General features: G+C 44.0%; 2 protein-coding genes across 15 annotated transcripts in view; one reads left to right on the top strand and one right to left on the bottom strand.

Moving 5' to 3' along the window:
* The window catches only part of FOXP2 (forkhead box P2), a 686,563-nt gene that overhangs the window by 117,607 nt on the left and 544,943 nt on the right, over positions 1-24,013 (top strand). The gene's annotated exons all lie outside the window — the stretch shown is intronic.
* LOC132250047 (ribonuclease H-like) lies at positions 3,082-3,582 on the bottom strand. Its single transcript, XM_059726175.1, has one exon. It carries the CDS (start codon positions 3,580-3,582, stop codon positions 3,082-3,084), a length of 501 nt encoding a protein of 166 aa, XP_059582158.1.

Raw genomic sequence — 24,013 nt, 5'->3', positions numbered from 1 at the left:
GGCTGCAAAGCTGACAGGCACAGTCCGTAGCACGGTCCTTGAAGGGAGATGATCTGTTCTTCCAGCGTCCCAAGAATGACAGGGGATGGTGTCAGCACAGGAGTTTTCTTCTTCTTTCCTTTTCTCCCTCTTTCCTCCTGCTTCTTCTTTTTCTTTCTCTTTCTTCTTTTTTTTAAGCACACACACTTACAGATTTTTATACCCTCAGTTCAGCTGCTTCGAAGCACCCTCAGTAGTGTAAATCATTGTCTTTTCTATTGACAAGGGGTTATCTGGTTTGGACCATCTCAGGAAACTGATTGATAATCAGGAAACACAAGATTAGGGAGTAACCCAAATACTTGGGAGCCAGTTTGAGATTCCTATGGATGGCAGATATACTGATGGGATATCTCATGGTTTCTTCAGGAACAATAGATAGCTTGCAGCATCAGGATTTGGGATTTTTACTTGTTGTGCACAAGCCTCAGCTTAGCATGACTTTTCCAGATTAAAGCAATTATTGGGGTGCTCATAACCTTTTGTGGAGAGGACTTCCACCAGTCATCTCGGGAAAGATACGACAACACCTGGGATTAGGGCTCCAACAGGCTGGATGCTGTGATGAACCCTTAACCATTGTTCAAATGTTGCCCATACCCCCTCTGACTCGGTCTCTTGCTTCAGCATTCCCTAACCCGGCAACCGAGTTTTAGTCAATCAAGTTTAAATAGGCCTCCCATAGTGGGACCAGGGAATGTACGGCCCGAGATGCCTATTAAACTTAGAGCTGTGTGTGTGTGTCTGGGGGGGGGGGGAAGTCCTTAGCAAATCCAGATTAGAACTGGTCTGATAAATGCTGAGCTGGGTGTGTGTGAACATGGGTTAATTAACATTGGAAGCACAGATTCCCCATCGTGCAGTGCTCTCCTGCTTCTCTGGTCCCAGAATTCATTGCAGTCTCTGCTTCAGGCTTTCTGTTTTCCATCTCTCATGTAAATGAATGGTCATCTGGTTCCATCTCAGATGCAAATGAGACCGAGGGCAGTTGTTCACTCTTATCACCCTTATCTGGAGAGTTTTAGGTGCGTCTCTCACTGCATCTTAATCAGTTTCGTTTATGTAGGGGGGGGGGGGGGGGAGTCCTTTGTGAGTCAGACAGACTGCATCCTGTGCCAGGGTTGCCCAAGAATACAGAGCTGAGGCGTAACAATTCCCCCTGTTGATGGGGTGCTTGCGTTGAGCGAGTATCCCCATCACATTCTTGCTCCATGGTACTGGTTCTGGCCTTCTATCCATTGCAATCGTCGCATCAGTCTCTGGATCCAGCAAACTAGTAGCATCAGACTAATTACTAGTATAATTTGAAAACTAATGATCACTACAATGGGGTGAAGCATGAAATTTAAAAGACCTGTTGCATTGGGGCTCCACCCGAACAAAACCTCCCACCAGGAGTGATGGCCTGCATTTTTAACTGTAGCTGCTAGCTGAGAGATCTCCTGATTGTGGTGTTGAATCTCGAGTTTGCCATTCTCTCCCAAAGCTTTGAGTCTTTGCAGTTCAGCTTGTAAGGAGGGATGAGTTAATAGTTCCTTAATGGCGATGAGACCCATTCCTAGTAAAATGGGGGACACCTCTTTGTAGAGCTCAGGGTAGGCATTCAAATGTTGTATGGTCTATATAGGTACAGTAAACTTAAGATCACAAGTAACAATAGTGGTTACATTACAGAAACAGCGATTAATATAAGGCACCATAGGTTGAATCCAATATCCATTAATTAATACAATATCACATCTTGTTCTCATGCACACACATGCTTTACCCACATAAACAATAGCAGATTCCCTTTCTTGGATAACATCGAAGGAACAGTGAGACTTGTTCCCAGGTTGTGGAAAAAAACATTCATCATGCTCCTCCAATGCTTGGTCTTCACAGATGTAACCTAAACCTTCTTTTCTCCTACACCCTTTTACATTTACTGTTTTCCATGCACTATCTTTCTGCCAGGCCCAAGTGTTATGATCCCTGGAGTACATTACTGAGCTATCATCAATTTGTAATCCCAGTGGGACTACTGGGTGGATTGTTCTAATTTCCTTGCCTGCCACAGTTATAAGGAATAACTGCAAGCTTTGCTGGTGGTGATTATATGAAGCATTAACTAATCTCCACCAGGGCTGGAGGGCTAATACTTCCTCCGTTACATGGGGCCGAATTAGGCTGATTGCTTCCATGGGAATTTGTCCCATCATGGCTTGCCGAATCATTCCCATGATGACATTTTGGGTGAGAGCCTGAGCTTGCTCACACGCTAAAGCCAATGATACATTATTTTGGAGGGACTGTACACCAGACATCATTAACTTTTCATCCCCTTCTATGAGTTTTTCCCACCCAGGAAATACCTTACTTATTAACTGCTGTTCTTCGCTTAACATTTTTAAAGATGCAGTTAATGGACTTCCCATTTTCCCCATATTTTCAGTGGCATATGACAGTTTATTAGCAAGAACTATATTTGCAGCATCAATTAAGGAGACTCCTGCTCCTACCAGTGCAATTTAATAACTTATGGTACAGGTTCCACTTGAGTCCATGATGGCTTACAGAACCAATAGCGATGCTGTAGGGCCAGGGGGTTGCTTCCACTTTCATAGAATCCATGCATATGACACAGGCATTTTATTTCCTGGGCTCCAACTGGCAAGCAGTTCCAGAGTTTCAGAGGCATCGCAGGTTCAGAATAGAGTCTGGACATCAGACTCCAGATACCTATGCACAGCAGTGCTTTGGTGCAGCTATGGAATGTCATAATTCATGTATGGAGACCTGTGAGGGGACAGAAAAGAGAAAAACAAACTCCCACACTCCCCCCGTATATACTGGGAGAAGCTGCGATCAACATTGCAGGGGAAAAGTGGAACATTGATCTACAAGAGGGTGGCCATAACAAGTTGAGCACTTCTCTGGCCTTTTCCTGCCTCAACATCGGGGTAGGCACTGACAAGCCTATCCGATGCGTATTTTCCAATGGCTCGAAGCCATTCCTTCCTGCTAGCCAAGAAGGGTGGCCGGCAGGATAGAGAAGACTGTTTACCCTATTCCTTGATGGTCAGGTGGTTTACCCTTCCATTCTTTGAGCTGTGAAGAATGAAACCATTTCCTCCAATGTTTTCTACCTTTTCCATTCAGGATTTCAACCTGATTTTCAGTGTGGTTACTAGTAGCAGCAGCCTTGGCTAAGGCATCAGCTTTATTGTTCCAATGTGCTTCTTCTGAGTGATTTTTCTGGTGCCCCTTTGTGTGTGTCACCCAGGTGTCCCCAGTTCTTTCTTTGATCAGGTTAGCAATTTGTCTCCATTTGTCTGAATGAGAAATGGGACGGCCATCTGCAGTTACCATTTCTCTATCTAACCAAAGTGGGAGCCACACAGTTATGGCTCTGGCTGTCCAGTCAGAGTCAGTATAAATAGCAACAGAAGTGTCCCGAGATTCATAAGCTAGGACAGCTTTAACTGCCTCTACTTCAGCTGCTTGGGCAGAATGAGGGCGAGCTGGTCCTTGGAGCACCTTCTTAGTGATTTCTCTGTTCATTTCTGCAGTGGGGGTGTGTATCAAAATGTCATCCACATATGAAATTACATGTGAGTGGTGCTTAGGGCTCAAATGGTTTAGTGACATGGGCATGGCAAATAATAGGGGAAGAATGAAAACTTTGGGGAGTTCAGCTGAAGGCATATTGTTGTCCCCTGTAGGTGAAAGCAAACTTATACCAACATGAAGGATGGAGGGGTATAGCCATGAAAGCATTAGCCAAATCGATTACAGAGAACCATTTGGAGTCAGCTGCTACTGCTGCTAAGATCTCATTATATTTAGCTACCACAGGAGCAGCGGCAGGGGTGGCTGCATTTAAGGCACGAAAGTCTATTGTCATTCTATAAGTGACCCCGTCCGCTTTAAGGACTGGCCATACTGGTGCATTGCAAATACTTTGCATAGGCACAAGCACTCCTTGTTCTAAGAGACTATCAATAGTCATTTTAATGCCTTCCTCTGCTGCAGCTGGGTATTTATACTGTCTTTGAGGAGGGGGATCTTTTCCTTCAATCAAAACTTCAGCATTTATTTTTCCACACTCCGCCTTATGCTTAGTCCACACACTGGGAAATTCCTGTACCCATGGATCACTAATAGAGGTTAGGGTGGCAGTAGGTGCCTTTATGGCTGCACAAAGATGCACAGCAGAGACTTCTGCAGGTCCTCCTTTTAACTTCCATAACACCCCATTAGCTAGATCTACAGTTAGCTGAAATGCCTGGAGGAAAGGAACTCCTAGGATTCCCTTCTCATTTCCCTCATGAGCACAGCACTCTACTTTTCCTTGCAATCTGTCAATTTGCAAGGGAACATCCTGCCAGACAGGAGCTTCCTGAATTTCTCCCCCATATCCACTGAGCTTAACCTGTTTCGTGGTGGGTCTCCCTCCAGAGATCCACCGGGGACTTAGAATATTTACCGAGGATCCAGTATCCACCAGCAATTGGGCTAACATCCCTGGGTTCCCCACTGTAGCCCTCACAGTGGGTCTCCCCCATACATCACACTGAAGTCTTGCGACCAGCTGGGGAGGCCTGAGGAGAACCGGGCACCCCTATTGATCAGCAGACTCCCTCTGGAGCCTCCACTCAGGAGAGGAGGCAGGGGTCTGGTGCGGACAGGGAGCAGGCACATGGGATGCACTCTGTACTGGGGCAGTGGGCTGAGGAGGTGCTCCCTGCATTAACTCTGCTCTCCACATGGCTTGAGACAAAGCATTAATCAGGACACTAATGGGCTGGTGATCATATTTTCCCATATCTTCCCCTAAATTCACTAGCTCTTTCCAAATCATTCTCCTAAGGGTCTCTTTGGGCTGTTGTTGCCCAGGGTTGTGAGGCAAAGGGGGATTAGAATTGGGAGGGCGACTGGCAAAGTGAGGACCATTATTTGCAAAGGTGATAGCCTGCACAGGCTCTGATGTAATCTTTTTGCCTGCTTGTCTCTTTAAAACACCAGTCTCTCGCAGCAAATCTCCTGCCTGTTTGATTTTTGCCACTAGTTCATTCCAGCTCGTGTGCTAAATCCACAACCCCTATGGTCATTTTTGTCTGGGAATTTAACGCTGCATAGGTGCTCTGTATCAATTCAAGTCCCTGATAATGGAAAGTGATAACTCCATTCTCTTCTGTCTGGGGCAATGAATCAGAGAGAGCTGCTAGCATTTTCTTTCGGATCAGGTAAGGTTCTGGGGCTTCTCCTGGCTTCTGCTGTTCCATTACATACAATTTCTTAAGGGAAGAGGTAGGCAGTAATATTCTAAGAGCACTTATCATCCATTCCTGGGGTCCAGGAGCAGTTCGCTCCCAAGAACCTATGCCCATGTCTAAAGCATCTGCATCACAAGGAGAGGCACATAACTGAGCTACTTGAGTTAAGTCTGTGCCATCAGCAGAGGGGTACATTTGCCAAACACGAGCCAGCCATGCAATAGCAGTGTCTCGGTTCAGTGGCCCCAGTCTTTCAGCAATAGCCTTGGCTTGACTGGGAGACCATCTGACTATGTCAGTGACTATCTCCGTTGTGGGAAGGTCAGCTCCTGCAACTAGGCGTTTAACCTCCTTTGTGGAAACAGGGGCAACATTATGCACATAGGGCCAATCGGGGTTGAATGGGCTTTTGGGGACTGCATCAGGGAGTACCTTTATTTTCCCAGGGGACTCAAAATCACAATCCTCTCTCAACCTTACAGCTGCTACCACTCCCTTATGGACACTAAGTTGGGCATGCAATTTACTGATCTCTGCCTCACACTTCTGATGGCTTGCTGCTGTCTTTGCTGCCTTATTCTCCTTTACCAGGAAACGGGATGCTGCTCTCGCTTCTTCTAACAACACTTTTGTGTATGCCAATTCTTTCTTATACAGCTCTAACGTCTTGCTTGCATTGTCTCTGTCTTCCTGCATATCTCTAAGTAAAGTTACCAGTTTAAGCTTTTCTGCTACAAAATCACACCCGTTTATCTCACAATCTTTCAAACGCTGTTGTAACTGTTCTTTTTCAAGCTCCAATTCCTGCTTCTCCTTTAACATCTCAATCATTTCCAAACATGCATAAAACAATGCCCAGGCAGCAGCTGCATCTTTTGCACTACTACGTGGCTTAAGAGTGGTGCAATACTGTTCAAAACTCAAACCTGCCTCAGTCAGGGAATTCTCACCCTTGAAGCACCCTTTTTCCCAGGGACATTTTCCCTTCTTCATTACCCATCTCTCTAACCTGCAGGGTTTCTCCTGCCTCAAACGGGCAGCTAAAGGGGTTTTACCAGACATCTCCATTTCCCTTATCACACTAATGATCACTATCAAAAAGCCTCTTTTACACAGTCACTTAGATTCTACACTGCCACAGTATTACTCCACAGTCCTAGTTCTAAAGTACAACTCTTAACTCTACAGCACGGTCTTCAAGTTATTCCAGCACAGTTTTTAACTTAAAAATTACAAGAGGTTCTATGAGAGAGGGACCTAGCTGAAGGAGCTGGGTCTGATAAGAAAGAAAAGAGAAAAAAAAGGAAAAGAAAAAGGAAAGGAAAGCTTTCAGATTCCCCATCATGCAGCGCTCTCCTGCTTCTCTGGTCCCAGAATTCACTGCAGTCTCTGCTTCAGGCTTTCTGTTTTCCATCTCTCATGTAAATGAATGGTCATCTGGTTCCATCTCAGATGCAAATGAGACCGAGGGCAGTTGTTCACTCTTATCACCCTTATCTGGAGAGTTTTAGGTGCGTCTCTCACTGCATCTTAATCAGTTTCGTTTATGTGGGGGGGGGGGGAGTCCTTTGTGAGTCAGACAGACTGCATCCTGTGCCAGGGTTGCCCAAGAATACAGAGCTGAGGCGTAACACTCTCTTTTGATATCAACTGGTGTCGGATAGGGCAACATACCAGTTTATGTCCTCTTTATTGTTTATTTCACATTTGTTCTCTCTGATGCATCACTTGCCTCAGTAAAGATTATTTAACAGGCCATTTGCCCTCAGCAGATTACATTTCAAATCTGGTACTTCAATAACAGCAGTGATTGTAAGATTTGTGTGCTGATGATGATGGCTTTGTGGTTAATTTGGGCTACATTGCAGCAAAAAGTTACCACTCTAGATGGGAACCTTCTTGGCTTGGATCCTCCAGATCATTTGTGAGAAGGTTGAGGGTCTCACACAATATTTACACTTCCAGTACCCACCATTAAAAGAAACATTAATCTTCCTCTATCTGGGAAGCATGGCATCTGCAGATGGATCTCTTGATGCAGACATAGGGAGGAGGATTGCAAGAGCTTCCTGGGGTGTAGATGCCTAGAAGTCTCACGTATGGGAAAGAAATGTGCTCTTGGTATCACCAAAAATCTCCATCCATTAAGCAGTAGTGTTCCTTTTCCTCCTCCATTGTGGTGAAACTTGGTTTACACTGTCAGCTCACATCAAAGCAGAGAGAGCTTCCATCAGCAAGGTCTGAAGCTAATCTTGGGATTTTGCTGTTGGCTTTAAAATATCCAACAACAAGGTACTACGAAAGCCAGATCACCATAGATGGAAATCATAATCTGTATATGGCAAGGCTATGCTGGCTAGGACGTGTACCTCATACCTGAGGAATGGCCTTCAAAGCCTTTGCAGTTTGGGGATCTGAATGAAAGTATGTGGCCTGGTGTAGACCATGGCTGAGGTAGCAGGTCTGAAATGAGATCAATGTGTTTGACCTTAGATGCTAGTACTGCCAGTTTACAACTTATACACTGTTCAGATATGCAGAGCCGGCAATCTATCAGAGCTTCTAGAGGCAGCTGCTGAGATGGACATTGATATCTGCATCTACCTTGTGATGTAAAACTAGTTAGTTTTAGTTAAATTAAGAGCAGTATGACATCTTACTGGGCAGTCTTTATATAGTGGCTACTGTTGCATCAACATTTGCTCACAAGTGAAATTACCATCCAATGGCATTTCAAAAGATTGTTGATTGTTTTGTAAATAAAAATGATGATAAATATTGTCTTTTTAAATGGTAATGGCTGTATATCCTTTATGATGGTAACTTACTGCCTTCATTGGTTAATAGGGGTGCAACAATAGAGATTTTTGGGGCTGATTCTGATAGCCATTTTTTAAGGAGGCATATTGGCAGATACCAATTCAATTTCTGATATGCAGCTCGTAAGTCTGGTGTGGTGCAAGGAGAGGGAAGGGGTGTGTGTGTGTGTGGCGGGGGGTGCAGATCAAGGTTCTTGAGGTGAGGGAGGGAATAGGGCTGGGGCTAGGGCTGGGGCAGGGGAAGAAGCTGACCAACTGGGGTGGGGAGTGGTGCAGGACAGAGCCGCAAGTGGCTTGTCCAGGAGGCAGGCATGTGCCTCCCAGATCTGCACGGGCTGGGGCCAGAGTGGGCATGGGATGGAGGTGCGGCTCGTTGGGGGGGCACAGGAAGGGAAGGTGAGGAGAGCTCCTGTCACTGCACACAGCTTATCCAGTGCTTATCTGGCTGCCCCTGTTGCTCATATGGGAGGGCATGAGGGGGGGCGTGTGCCCCTGGATCTGCCCGGCTGGGAAGAGCCCAACCTCAGCCTGCCCTGCCCCATGCAGATGTGGGGGCACCCCCCCATGCCTTCCTGGATGAGCTGCGTGCAGCGGTAGGAGCCGCTCACCCACCTTCCCGCACCGCCCCAACAAGCCACACCTCCATCCCATGCCTGCCTCGGCCCCAGCCCCAACCCCAACCCCAACCCCATACCCTCCTTCACCGCAGGGGCCTTGATTTTCTCCCCCATGTCCCTTCCCCCTCCCTGCTCCCTTCTTGCCCCTCCCCTTCCCCTTTCACCACACTAGACTTACCGGCTGCACACAGCTCCCCACACTACTGGCTCTGCTCCTCGCTGCCTGCGTGCTGCACTGTGGCTGCACTCACACTCGGGTATTTATCAGACTAATTTACAGCTGCATCGGGCTGATTTCCGATACAGACAATTTGTGTAACTGATCTTATATCAGACTGATGTATCAGTGCATCTGTAGCAGTTGGGTTATTTTTTTTGTCTTGGTTTAGTTTCTGTAGTTCTTCGTTGTGGGCTGCTAAGATAGCTTGTTTTTAATGAGGATGAATGGATTTAATAAAATGAGTGAGAGTATTTTATGGGGGGGTTATTGAGGGTTGTGTATGTGTACGGCATGAGAACATGATGTAAAACAAGCTTATTATGAATAAAAACTGTCCAGTTATAAAATTACACCATATTCTCTAGCTTTTATTCATAATTAACATGTATCTATCTATTAGCATTGTTAATTTGAACTGCTGAATTTACCTTCAGAATCTGCTTGCCCTGTTACATAGACTTAACAGGGATATGTTGAATGTTGCTGCCATTAAATTCTTGGAAAACTTCTTTAATTTTGTTTCTTCTTTTTTGGATTCCAAAGCAAATCTTTTCTTTTTTATTTTAAGCTCTATGGCTGCTTGTACGTATGATGCGGGTTTAGTTCCCCTAAATTGAAATGGTGGGTTTTTAATTGGTGGGTTTTTAATTGTGATGGTTATAAAAAACACTGTTTCAATTTAGGGTCTTGCATCACTGTTACAGTGAGGGGCCTGTTCCTTTTATTGTTTTCTCAGTGGAGCCTACCTGCATCTGGAGGGCAAGCTGCCAGTGGGCCCTGAGCTGTGGGGGGCCCTGGTCCTTCCCTTCACAGCAGTGGTGCCCCCTGAGGTCATCTGCATGGGTTGCTAGCAGACCAGGTGCTGGTTTCGAGCTGGGGCAGTACTGGGCCTGCTAGCAGCCCATCTGGGCAGCCCCAAGGGGTGCTGCTACTGTGGAGGGAAGGAGCCAGGGTCCCCCACAGCTCAGACGCCACTGGCAGCTTACCAGCCAGCCACAGACAGGCTCTGCCAGAATGAAAGAAAGGATTGGACTACTTTTTTCTATTCCCTGGTGGAGCTTGCTCAGGGCTGGGAGGCGAGCTGCTGGTGGGCTGAGTGGCCCCTGAGTTATGGGGGGTCCTGGTCTTTCCCTCCATGGCAACAGTGCCCCTGGGGTTGCTTAGAACTAGCACCCAGCCCACCAGCAGTCTGCCTGGGTGGCCCTGGGGGGCACTGCTACTGCAGAAGGGAAGACTAGTGCACCCCACAGCTCAGGTCCTGCTCAGCTCGCCAGCAGCTCACCCCCCCTCAGCCACGGGCAGGCTCCATCAGGAAAAAAAAAAAGGATTAGGCACTTTTCCTGGCACCTGGGGCCATCTGGGCTGGCTTGCCTCTGGGGCAGTGCGGGAAGGCGGCAGGAGGGTGGCTGGGTATGCTGGTGGCTGGAGAAGTCAGCAAGGATGGTGCACAGGGTGCTGGAAGCCTGCCATGCTCAAGCATCCCCAAGCACGCTTGGGCTTCCAGCACCCTGTGCACCATCCCAGCCACCTTCTCCAGCCACCAGCACACCCAACCACCCTCCTGCCACCTCCCTGTGCTGTCCTAGGGGTGGCTGGAGAAGGTGACAAGGATGGTTCGTGGCATTCTGGAAGCCCGGGGATGGATGTATCACTGCAATTTTTTTAGGTAGCAAACTAAAATACATTGGGATGTGTTTTAGTTTGCTATGTAACAAGTTCATTTACATTGCAATACGCTGCTGCACATGTACAGCGTGATGAAATTAAATTGCAACGCACCGCCGCACATGTAATATATGACGCAAATAGACTGCTATAAAAGGGCAATTTTGTCACGTGTACAAGTGGCCTATATGTTTATTGATACCACTAAAACAAGAAGTTGTGAATATACCAGATAGAAAACCACATTCGTATTCTTATTTATAGGAATTTTTATTCCACTTAAAAATAAGGATTCTCTATCAAAAGAAACTCGGGCATTGTCCTTATCCCTTGTTCCAAAAGAAAATCAGTGAATGGACTATCCTCAAAGGAGGGGGTTGCTCCCATGTTAATAATTCCTAGATAAGTACTTCCTTTGATTAATATACATTTTGACATAATACTCATCAGTAGCTGGATCTTGGAAGACAGTCATAATCTGTCCCTTCAAGATATCATTTTGAAGCATTTTTGACCAGATTCTCTTATGGTCTAAAGAAGGGTAACTGAAGTTATTTGGCTGTCCTTTTGTTTGAAGTTGATTAGATGTTTTTATAGGTCTGTCTCAGTTTGGCTTAGTTTTATAGTTTTTTTTTTTCCCCCTCCAGTAATTTAAAAATGTTTGGATGACATCATCTTTGCTGTCACACAAGCCTAGGTTGGGGAATGGGTGAGAGAAACTAAAATAGCAGTTCAGCCAACCTCCCTCTGAAATGTGTGCGCTTGAGTAGTGTGTATCTGTACATATGTATATCTGACTTTAAACTTCAGTTTTTGTGAATGGAATTTTTTAGTGTAAATGGATATATTTATGCCTTTACTGTGGCCTACTTTCCTTTGTCTTTGGGTGGGATTTCAAGAGATTATTAGAGAGCTAATACTGTAGAGAAAACAAACATAATTAACCTGGAGGATCTTCCATTCAAATGAAAGCACCCTGTAGCAATGAGCTAGCTTGAAACCTAGGAATAGATCATCTAAAAAAGAACTTCCAAGACACTGTGTAAAATCACTTGATTGGCTTGCAACCAGTGGGGCTAGAAAATTATGAAAGACTCTATTACTAGCTTTTTGAGAGGGCCAGAAGGCAAGGCTGTGTGGAAGCAGAGGAGCAGTCTAGCAGCCCAAGAAGATGTTGAAAAGGGCTCAAAGTGGTGAGGATACCCAGGCAGATTTTGTGCATACAGATTTCTGTTTTTTCCCCATTGATCTCTATTGCTCTTGTGCTTTATCTATGAGTAAAATCCTATTCATTTAGAGATTGTTTTTCAAACTGTTTCCCTTGCTGTCACAAAGTTGCCGAAGGGAGAAATGATCACTTGAAGCATCTATAGCAGTGGTCTCCAACCTTTTTAAGTAGGAGATCACTGTTGGCATTTAAAAGCAACCCTAGATCTACCATGTGCTGCCGTCCCCCACCTCCCCACTCAGCAGGTAAGTCTGTGGGGAGGGAAGGGGGTGGGCAAATTGAGGCAGAGGGAGAAAAAATTATTTGGGGGCGTGCCTCCCCAGCAGGTAAGTCCCATTCAGCCAGGGCCCCACTCAACTTACCTCTACTCCTGCCTCTGCGGCACTATCCCTCACCGCCAGGGCCTTGATCTAGCCCCTGTCCCTTCCCTCCCCCATGGACTGACTTGCTGGGCTGGGGCATGTGTGTGCATGGATGTAGCCATTCAGCCTCGCCACTACAGCCTCAGGTTGACTCCAAGAAGCTCTGAGATCTACTGCAAGAGGCTCTGAGATCTACTGGTGGATTGAGATACATTGGTTTGTGACCACTGATCTATGGCTTTGAAAGTTTGGAAACCTGCAAGAACTACTGGTTTCAAGGTCTAGGCATCTGAACTGTGAAGTCTCATTTTGCAGGAAAGGGTACTGATAGGAGTATATCTTTATACCCTAAAATAGGTGACTGCAGACCTAGAGCCAGAGAAAGTGTTTTGACTTTGCTAAATCAGCAAGCCAAGAGCTCCTGCGATCCACTACTTAGATCGTAGTAAACAAGTCTGCTGTTGTCCACTGAGAGAGTTTATTCAAGGTTGTAACACAGTTAATAGAACAGCAGAAAATGAATTTTTCTCTGTAGTTGAATAGAAGGTGCTGTATCAGTGGATACCTTGTCCATCATAAAGGCCACATATACCATATTTACTTGCATTCTGCATGCATCTTTCCCCGCCTCTCCTGTCACCAAAAAAAACCAACCAGCCTTCCAAATTGGATTGCAAATTTTAAGCAAGGAAGCTGAATGTTATGGAGGCATAGGAATGCTGTAGTGGCTTCTCAGGGTGTGTTCCTTGCTGGACTTCCCCTGCATGCAGAAGGGGCAGGGTCTGCTTGATCAGCCCCTCGCTCTTGCAAACTCTGCAGCTCAAGCTTTAACCCTATCACAGCTATTGCTTAATTAGCAGCAGTCTTCAGCTGAGCATTGGTGTAACAGGATTAAAGCCTTAGCTGCCTGGAGAGTCTTACTCAGGGGCATGTGATAATGCAAGCAATTTTTTTCATGTCCTAAAGACATTACTGTCTCTTTCATGTAACTACTGAAGTCAGTAAAGCAGCCTGACTCTAAATTTTAAGATTTCCTGAGGTTGTTTCCATCTGGGTAGTGGGTGAAAGATATTTTGTCAGTTGCCTTATTTTTACAAAGGTTGAACAAGTTCCAGATACTATGAATATATTATATTCCTAAAACTATATGTATACTATGCATGTCCTTGCCTCAAAATGTGATTTCTGTAGGATAAGGAAGACAAAAAACATGAGGAGAAAACTTCTTATTGTTGACTCTTGCTTCTCTTTTTCCTCATCCTACTTAACTACTTTCTTCCTCACTTTTGTATGGATAATAAAATTCTGGTTGGGAGAAGTGGTTAGATCTTACTCTGATTTTTGGGCTGGGTATTGGCAGTCATGATTGGGCTGGGAGACTGGTAGTCATGCTTATTTTCTCCTTTCTGAAAAATGAAACAGTGTTAGCCTACTGTAATGTGTTTTGGCTACAAGATGGGGGAAAGTGAAAGAGAACATGATAAATTATGGCTAATTTTTTGGAGGGGGATGGGGAAGCATAGAGACACTTTTTTACAATGTAGGGTGTGAAGAGCCTTCACACAAGAGTCCATATTTTATAGATTTTGGTATAATGCTGCTTTTCATTATACACAGCACTAAGCCATGAAGCATACATTTGTAATTGAATACATTGTAGTAAGTGGGGATTGTGTCTCGTTTTGTTTTGGTTTTTTAACTGTCATACTTCAAGTTCCTTTTTCCATATTGGTAAGGTGGCTATTTGAGACATTTAAGAGCATTATCAGATTACAAAATCGTCTTAAACACTGTAACTACCTTAGCTGTCATACTGAATAAATCTTTTTGTAGTAAAATATCATAAATTGCTCTTCTGTTTTAACCTATAGTAACAAATAAAAATGTGTGGGTTCTTAGTTAACATAATTTTGGTTAAAATCTGGTCTGGTTATAGTATTATAACTATTTGTAATTTAAACTGCAGCTCTTAACACTTAATAATGAAGCAATATATCAAGGAGTTTTTGACAAAAACAGAAAAATGTTAATTCTTCACCCTTGGATCTGCAAATCCAGACTGATGGAATTTCATCTATTCATCTTTTAGTGACAGGCAGTAACATCCATAGAATATAACTAACTTTTGATCCCTTTTCTCTCTACCTTCTTCCCCAGTTTTAGTCTGACAGAGAAGCAGTTTTAGGTGATCTCCTTGCTCATGGGAGAGAACTGTACTATCATCAGGTCTCTTTAGTGATGATGACTACTGAAGTTGAGGAATTAATAATGCTTTTATTCTCAAGGTACATTTTTTATTTTCATTTTTGCTAGATATGATGAAAATGATTTCTGAGGTGTTCATTGAGGTTAGAATCAAGGTCACCAGCCTTCCCTCAGAAGTTTGGTAATGCCATTTTTCAGTATGAGTAGCTGATTAAAGTCTTGAATGTATCTGAAGATGTACCATTTTAATTTATACAGGCAGATACAGGGATTCCCCAGCTTCCTATCAGAAGAAGTTAAGATTTATTCTTCAGTTTCATTAACTGGGAACTCTAAGCAGACTATTCTGTGTGTTTCTTAATTGATGTTACAGCAGTAAGACTTAAGACAATGAATTAATTAAGGTATGCATTTCCTTTATTTTGCTAGGCTTCTCAATCTTGCATATATCAGTGTAAATTCATCCAAAATTTATGAAGGAAAAAGAAGCCATCAGCTTTTGAAGCTGAGAAGCTGGTATGACTTTGGAGGAGTTTGGCTTAAGTCCTAAAACTAAATTCTCCATCTTCTACATTGTTGTGAAGTGAGTAGCTGCCAATTGCTAAAGAGTATCAGGTTTGTAATGCTCTGTACTTCCAGCTCTACCCAGGTATAAAAAATTGAGAAAACATAAATAGCGATTGTAATAAAAAAATAACATGGCCTGTAGAAGATAACCCAAAGGTGTTATCAGTCATAATTGGACTTGTTTTTTTTTTTACCATTTCCGCATTTGTGAATATCATGTCAACTGGACAACGGAGGTTGGACACCTCCCACCACCCTTAATATGTCAATAGTGTAGTGTTATTTCTCTTAGTCCAAGTCCCTTCCAGTCTTATGCTTCATAAACACTCATGGATATATATGCACACAGGTGCATGCACAGAGCCAAAGAGTTTATCAGCTAGATTAAGGCTATTGTTGAGCTGGAGTCTGGATGGCTTTCATAAAGGGTACCTGTAATCTAATGTCAGTCAGAGATGTTATTGGAGATAACTGTTTATCAGTTGCCATTTTCTTTTCAAATTAAATGATTAAATAATCACTTGGTTTGGTGATAGCTAAAACAATGATTGTCACAGGGCAAAGATGCAGAATAGGTATTCTGTCATTTTCTGTTTCAAAAGATATATGTTGCATACTTCTTCAAATATAGTAAGGCGTTATCCTATAGTAGGGCTTAGTAACATACTTACTTGAATATAAGATAACCCCTCCCCCAACTTAAATTCTATATATGGAAAATTTAGAAATTTGTTATTTTTCAGACAAGGTTCTTTGGGTAAATCTGATATCTTTTATTAGACCAACTCAAAAAGCCAGAAAAAAAATCTTCTTTGCATTTTTTCCAATTATTTGAGTTGGTTTAATAAAAGATATCAGATTTATCCAATAAACCTTGCCCCTTTCCCCTTCACCCCCAGCCCTGTTCCTGGGAGGCGGTGGTGCAGGGTGGCTCTCTGTTCCCACCTGCCTGTGTGTACCCCCTAGGGCCTTCTCAAGTACTCCCAGGGGTACGTGTAACCCCGGTTGACAACCCCTGCCATGGTTCAACACTGTTCAGCAAGTGTGTATACGCCGATACTTTGCCTCCCCAACCCCCGCCTCCCCAGTCCCCCAGGATCAGTCTGTTAGTTAGCCCCTCTCTTATGACTAGAACTGGGAGTCAAAAATTATATGCACATGAGGCACAGGGCAACCTGGTTTGGCTACGCCTCATGGAGGTTGGGGCCACGTTAATTGCATTTTGTAATTATAATCAATTGCAAAAGATTGAGAGAGGGCAACAAAAAGATTTAAGGTGAACTGTTTGGGGGCCCATTTGGTGATGTTTGCCAGACATTTAAGGCTGGTAAAGAAACAGGAGTCAATGGAAATGGGAAAGAAATGCATAGCTCAGGTGTGGGAGTAAAGGGGAATGATACATTTCCTCATATGCACATGTAAGACGAGGAACTTTTTTCCCCTTTCTGACTGGGGGAATATCTCATTCTATATGGGACTTTGCCTACTTCTATTAAACAGAACAACTTAGAGTAGCAATTTCTACTCTTGAAGGTGTTTGCAGAATAAAGCCCTGAGTCTGTTACATTTTCCAAATAGAGTCTTTTAGTTTTTTGTATGTTTATAATCATACTTTGTCTAGTTAGAATATACTGTGACTAGTGTTTGTAAGTGAGATTGCCTAGTACAAATTCTGCATTACCTCACTAGGTACTTCTCCACATCTTGATGCATTGATCTTTTTTTTAACCTTTTTGCTCGTGGTCCATCAGCCAATATTCTGTCCACGTGGCACTGTTTTAACCAGCATGGTCTTAGACAGGTGATTTCATCTTTGTATCTAGGTTTCTCATACTTAAAACAAGGTCAATGGCTGAACAGTGAGAACACATTGGAAGGTTGTGTAATAACTATGTAATCTTTGACCCTTTACAGATATCCCATGCAGATTGCCAAGTATTGTTAATATAAGAGGTGGTGTAGCCATAATTTTTGTTCAAAGTATGAAATTCTGAGAAGTATCCAATGACTGCTTCAGGTTAATGATGGTGTCCATTTGTTATAATTATCAATAGTATTAAGCCAAAGCTGGAGGATGAGGTAATCAAACATTTTAGCTTTAATGTTAATGCCATCCTGAGTGACAGCTAGTCCTATGTTCTGTGAAGACATTAAGTAGATTGTGGACACTGATATTACTTGATATATAGCAATTGGGGTTGCACAACTCATTCATCTCACTTTCAAAAACATGCAGTATTTTTTCTTTAACTTGACTAAATATAAGTTCATTTTTCAACTTTTAATTCCCAGTGAATGCTATTTGTATGATGATGAAAATCTGTGGCAAGGGTAATAGAGTACACTGGTCCAATAAGGGAAAAGAGAATTGGTGGTGGATGGGGTCCACACAGTCCTGTTTCAAGTAGTCTCAATCAAGCAAGGATTTGGCAATAGTAAGGATAGGCAATAGTAAGGATAGGCTTGGGGAAAAAAAAATGGTCCCAGGGAAAGTCATGGGGAAACATGATTATTTCAGTAAGAATCTGGGACATGTTTAGTGTGGGGCATGGCTTCCCTCTTCCAATTGATCAGTCAACCAGTCAAAGCAAGACCCAGAAGAAGAGAACAGTGCAAAGGTCTGCAGTGTGAAACGTGTCAAAAAATAGAGATGTGTTTGCCAACATAGCTTAGCTGCAGACTAGAAACAAGTCCCCATTAGGAAAGGGAACAGAGATAGTGGTGTGTTCCCTCCCCTCCGCACCTTTTCCCTTCCCACGAGATAGTGCTAGTAAAAAGGACCTCTGCCACAAGATGTTCTTTTGACAGTTTTTTGCATCCAGTGCAGATGAAGCTGGACCTGAGACATTTAAAAGGTCTGCTGACAAAGATAATGGCTTTGGCATAAAAATGGTAAAGTTATAAATATCTGAAACCTTACTATAATGTATGCACATAAAAGACATTGAGGATGTTCATTTGGGCTGAACTGAATATGTGTGCAATTTTAAGTGTGATGCAACATCAATAGCTTTTTAATGTAGGCACTAATTATCATAAAGAGTTAAATTAATTTTGTACTTTCATAAATGGCCACTGTATTCTAACGCATATATTATTTGCATTCTCCATTAATTGATTGAGATGCTTGCTGTTGTATTTTCACTACTCTGTCAACTGAACTCTTGAATTAGAGATGCAAAAGAAATTTGTGCACTCTATGGGTATGATCATTTGGGTCAATAAAAAAAAGATCTGAATCTGAGACTTATGCCATGAGACACAAACAAAGTTGTCTTGCTATCCATCATGCTTCTTGCTGTTAAAGCCATCTCATATTCTATTACTTAACTTCTAAAACAATTTAGGGTGTTGACCTGTCACCCACTTTGGATTACCAATAGTCTCTTGTTTCCTACCTTTTGTTGCTGGGGAAATTCACAAACGAGGCCTCCTCCCAGTTGAAGGTAGCACTCATGAAAAGATCTAAATATTATAAGAGATCTAGCTATCTGATTTGTGCACAAAAAAGTGCCTTCAGAAACAGAGGAGATCTCTAAAAACTATACCCTGAAAATTAGTTTAAACCTTGTGTCCTTTTGAAAACATTGAGATGGTTTAGGTGCTTATGTTTCTCTAGGGACTTTGAGTGCTATAAGGTTTTAAGATAGGCTAAGTATTCTAGGAACTTAAAGAGCTTATGGTGTTGTAAATTTTTAAGATGATTTAAAAGGTTATGTCCTCTTTAGTATTTGAGTTGGATTAAGTGCTTATATTGCCATAAGGACTCTTTCATTTACCCCTAAAAAAGAACCTAGGAAATTAAATGCAAAAAACTGTGCTAATACAATGTATAGGTTGTATTTAAGAAGTGCAAGAGTCTATATTCCAGTAACATTAACTTGGCCCTGATGCATATGGAGGTGGACAAGGCAATGGAAAAGTACCTTGGAAGCATTGTAACAATGTCACTGGGAACTGGACACAGGGGCAGCAGTGACTTCTGGTCACTGCCACACTGCCAGCATTATTCATGCTGAAGCTGGTAGCAGGCATTTTTATTTTCCCCTCCCTTCCTCCTGCTTCCCTGCCATGTCCCCCACACAAGTTGGCACCTAGGGCAGTTACCCTTCTCTAATTATGCCACTAGTGCCTGGAAGAGAGGTTGGAACAGAACCTGCAGAAGGCAGGTTTGTGTCCTTTGACGGAGCATTTGAAAATGTCTTTTGTCTTCTGAATAACTTTATTCAATGGTTGTAGTTGTACCTGTTCTACCCAGAGATGTCTTATCCATCTACCAGTGCTGGCTGTCTCTCACACCAAGTGAGGTGGTCTGTATCTTGATTTATGGAAATAGTTAAGCACTATTTGGGTGCTTAATAGTGGATGTAAAAACATAATTTTAGACACCAAGGGTTGGAAATTTGGGCCCTAAAAGCCTCCATTGACCACTCATAATACTGAAAGTTTTTCTGTTAATGATTTCTTCCAGGTAAAGGGACTAAGTTATATGATAACTCAATTGTATCTGGAAAACTGGAGCTCCCCTATATTAAACTATCAAGAGTTAATGAATCTTAAATTTAGGAGCTTATGAAAAAGAAGCTCATTGAACTTTAATTTCATTTTTCTAATCTAGATAAGTCTTCTGTCAGAAATAGGGGACCTAATTCTGTGCTCGGTTTGTCATTCATTTAGTTAGAAGCTTTTTTGCTCATGATTTTGTCTGCATGAGCTTCTCTTTGTCCTCTGAGATGTCTTAACTTTTATGGATGTAAAGAAAAATCCATTCATAGGTCCTAGTTTTCTGAAGTTTTAACACTTTCCATTTTACTGTACTTTTAGAAGTATTGCTAATATGTACTAGGGATGCACTGATAAAGATTTTCTTGGCCAATAATGATAGCCAATTATTAAGCAATGGTTTCGGCTGATGCTGGTCTGATAACTGATTTACTTTAAAATGCAAGGCATTTTAAAATACTGACATAAACCTTTTTTCCTTGGCGCTCTCCAGCAGTCTACTGCGTCACATGTATCAGTGTCCCAGCACTTAAAAATGGCAGTGGGGGTGCTTGAACTAAAGCTCATTAAATGAACAGAGATTAATTGAGATTTAGTTCAAGCACCTCTGCCACCATTTTTAAGAGCGAGGACACTTCTAAGCAGAGCAGAGCTGAGCGGGGTGAGGGTGGATGCAGGCTGCCCGCTGTGGGCTTGGGCTCTCCAGTCTGCTGCCTTGGCCCCAGAAGCCCTGCTCTGGCTGCGTGCCCCCTGCCCACCTGGCAGCGGGTTGCACAACTTGCCACCCCCATTGCTGCTGGGCAGGCAGGGGGTGCACAGTTGGCATGATGCTCCCGAGGAAAAGGCAGCAGAGTGGAGAGCCCCAAGCTTACAGTGAGCAGCCTGCTTCTACAAATCTGGGGAGGCACATGCCCCCCCCCCCGCCCCAATGCCTTCTCTGAGGGGTGCATGCAGTGGTGGGAAGCCATCCCCCCCATACCTCCTGTATGAGCCGCCCATGGCTCTGTCCCACTCCCTGCCCCAGCCCTGGGGCAGGGGCACCCCCAGCCCCTGCCCCACTTCCTCCCTCAATGTGGGGGCCTCGATCTACCCCCCAAGCCCCTCCCTCCCCCACATACCTTTCCCTCCATAGACTTACCTGAGGGGAGCTGCTCTCCATGCTGCCTGGCTGTATTCCTGTCCACGTGCGTATGTGCAGCCACGTACATGTATGCGATGCCCCCTGCGTCTTGCTCCTGACAGCCTCGAGCAGGATCCTCTGTAGACTAGAATGGTGCCTGCCTGCAACAGGAAACCTGCTATTTCCTGAGGGAAAGCAGGCATCCAGGGGCCCCATCCCCACAGGAGAGAGGAAACCCAGGTGTCCAGGGCCCTGGCCAGAAGGCATAATTGTTCATAAACATTATCGGCTATAATGGCCAAAAAAAGCTAATAGCCAATAGTGTCATTTCCCCTCTTATTAGTGCTAATCTAATAGGCAACCGGTGCACCTTTGATATATACCTTTTTTTACTTTGCATTATATTAATGAAACAAAATAAGACTCCACACACTTTTGAGAGGTTGTTTAGGACATCCATGATAGTTAGAAAAAAATGGCCACAATAAATTCCTATAACTGGTATTAAGAATTTGCCTTTGATTATGGAATCTCATGCTTTCCTCATGTATAAAGAACATATCATACTCTTAATCAGAGTATTGGTGAAACATGTATGTATGTATATGTCTGTTGCTGAAATTTGAATTAAGGTCTTCCATTAGACTGCAAGTTAGAGGACTGTATTGTGATAATATATTTTATTTTGTTTTGTTTTTTTCCCCCTATGTCACAAATTGAAGGGAGTTTATTTCTAAAAGTGTAGAGCAGCATTTATCAATCTTTTCAGAGTCTAGACACCCCATCCACAACTTTTTTTCAGAATGTAGCAACACCTCTAGGTGAGAACAACTGTGCTCAACTTACCTTAGTGCTTCTCAGCTGGGTGATACTGCCTCCTGCTAAAACTGTCCAGTATGTCTGCTGTACAGCCAGCTCAGGAAGGTCTGTGGCATATGCACACACTCCTTCATTAGGGGCCTCTGATAACCCTAAAGCAGGCAGGAGAGCAAGTTTGTACTCCAGCCCTTCCACATCCAACCCCCGTATTGTATTGAAAGAGACCAAGTGTACTGAGTTCTAGCCTACAGTTCTAGTGGGAGGAACATTTTTTTTGGGGGGTGTGGGGGGAGCTCAATGTGAGCATGTGTTGATGTAAATAGTTGCTATAAGTTTAATAACTAGGAAAATTGGATTCCCTTTTCACCCCAGGAAAAGATGTCAGTCTGGACCTACCAGAAGGGCCTGTGGAGGCCCTTATTTTTTCCCCGTGATCTTATGTTTAATAGTAATCTTACTGGGTGAGTGTTATTCTTGGTAGGTAATAGTGTAGTTTTATAACTGTTTTGTTGCAAGGATGGATGGCTGTGCCAGATGTAACCCAGATACACACAAGGATGTGCCCCGTCCTCAATTGGATGGGGTAGGTGGGCAGGCAACAGTGCTGTGAAAGGTATGCTGTGACTCGGGTACAGATTTCTCTATTCTCTATAGAACTACACCACACAAAATGTTCTTAACTATATACATAATTTATTTAACATATAAAGAATTATATACAACTATATATATATTCCAAAACAATATATAATATTAGAAAAAATTAACCAGTATACGCTCTTATACATATACATACTTATAACTATATTTGGGAATGGGGTTGCATGGGGTATGCTTTGAGAACAGTCACCTCAGGACCCCAAGATCCTTAAGGTAAGCCCCTAGGTCCACAGGGCGATCCAGCAGGTAAGTACCAGATTCCCAATATAATGCTCAACAAATTAAACAAGAAAAATAGACTCCAATAAATAATAATAACTTTAAAATTATTTACCACCTAAAATATAACATAACTCACAGAGTACAACCAGTTTACAAAATATTAGGTGCAGCTCCCCATTTTGTAGGGCACACTCTCACCCAGTTCTCTGAAAGGAGGTGGGCGGGGGGGGGGTCCCTTTTCTCCGACCCCTCCCCTGTGAAGCCCCTATTCCCTGAATTTACAATTTTCCTGAGCAAGGATGTGGTAGGCTTGTTTTCCCTGCCGTGTGGGCCCAGCTGCTGCTCCGGCATGCCACAGGGGGTTGTTTCTTCATAGGCCAGGGTCTGGCCCTGGGCACCTCCAATGCCCCACCTTCTGTTGAGGTGGGGGGTGGGGCTCAGCCTGCCTTTTCTGGGCCCAAGCCCAGTGGCCCTGTAGGAGGAAAGGGACCGGCGATGCTCCAAGAGTGCCTTAGGGTAGGTGCCCCTTGACGAGGCCCAAGCAGTCTGTCACCACTCCTAGGGCCAAGACTTTGTGCATCGGGGTGTGCACCTTGTGGGGCCCAAGCAGGCTGTCCCTGCTTCTAGGGCTGAGGCTCTTGTGGTGGCTTCTCCAGCAGCATCTTCAGGAGCTTAGGGCTATCGCCCACTAGGGCAGCTCTCCCCAGCTTTTCTTGGCTCTGCTCTTCTTCTCATCCCTCACTGGTCTGATCTCCCGGCCAAATGTGTTGTTCTTTTATAGCCATCCGGGGCTGGACCCTGGATCATAAAAGGTCCAATCAGAGTGAGGGCAGTGAAAACCTTGCCAGGACTCCTCCTCTTTGGAGCTCTGCCCCTGGATCATAAACACACCAATCAGGAGAAGGGGGGCACACTCTCCTGATTGGTGGAAGAAATTTCACCAATGGCTCGGTGTCCTGCTTGTGCTGGCAAGCTGTGTGCAAGCCATGCTGCGGCTGGCACACCCGCTACACAGAGAAAGAGTGAGACTCTGAGAGAGCTGGGGAGTAGGGAAAGGGTAGTCCCAGGACAAACACAGAGTCTCAAGGAGGACAGAAAGGAAGAGAAAGGAGGACAGTGGAGCATGAAGCAGGACAGAGGGAAGTGCCATGGTACAGTTAAGAGTCTTTCAAGCAGTCTGCTGTGCTGTTTGGGGTTTTGGCACACTTACTTCTCACTCCCTCCCTTGAAGAAGAAAGCACCTCCCTTTCCGGGATCTGATCAAAAAGATGGAGCTATCTGAGGCAGGGGTGCTAAGGATTTCCAGGGAAATTAAGGACAGAGGAGCCAGGATCTTGAGCTAGAGGCTTGCCCCTCAGATAAGCCATGACAGGGCTGGCATCAGGGATTCCTCTTAAGGAGAGGAAGACCAAAAAAGGCTGCTGCTTGGGGTGTCCAGAGGCAGAGCTTTCCTTAAAAAATGTGCTGACAACAGCATCTCCCAGAAGCAGACACATGAAAAAGTAGAATTGTCCCTTGCATCTCTCTTTCTGGGAGGAGCTTGGCAGTGTCCAATTGGGAAGATCTGCAGCCTGAGCAAGCTCTTCCTAATGCAGGAGTATGTAGATGCCATAGCCTGGTGTGTGGGGCAATTCTACCTCCCCATTGCCATTGTGGCACCTTGGGGTTCTGTAGCAGCCTGATTGAGATCCACTGGTGTAGAGTCTTTC

Source organism: Alligator mississippiensis, chromosome 4, assembly GCF_030867095.1.
Source record: "Alligator mississippiensis isolate rAllMis1 chromosome 4, rAllMis1, whole genome shotgun sequence".
NCBI lineage: Eukaryota > Metazoa > Chordata > Crocodylia > Alligatoridae > Alligator > Alligator mississippiensis.
The sequence above is the reverse complement of the archived record's forward strand: the minus strand, read 5'-3'. Positions and strand labels throughout refer to the sequence as shown.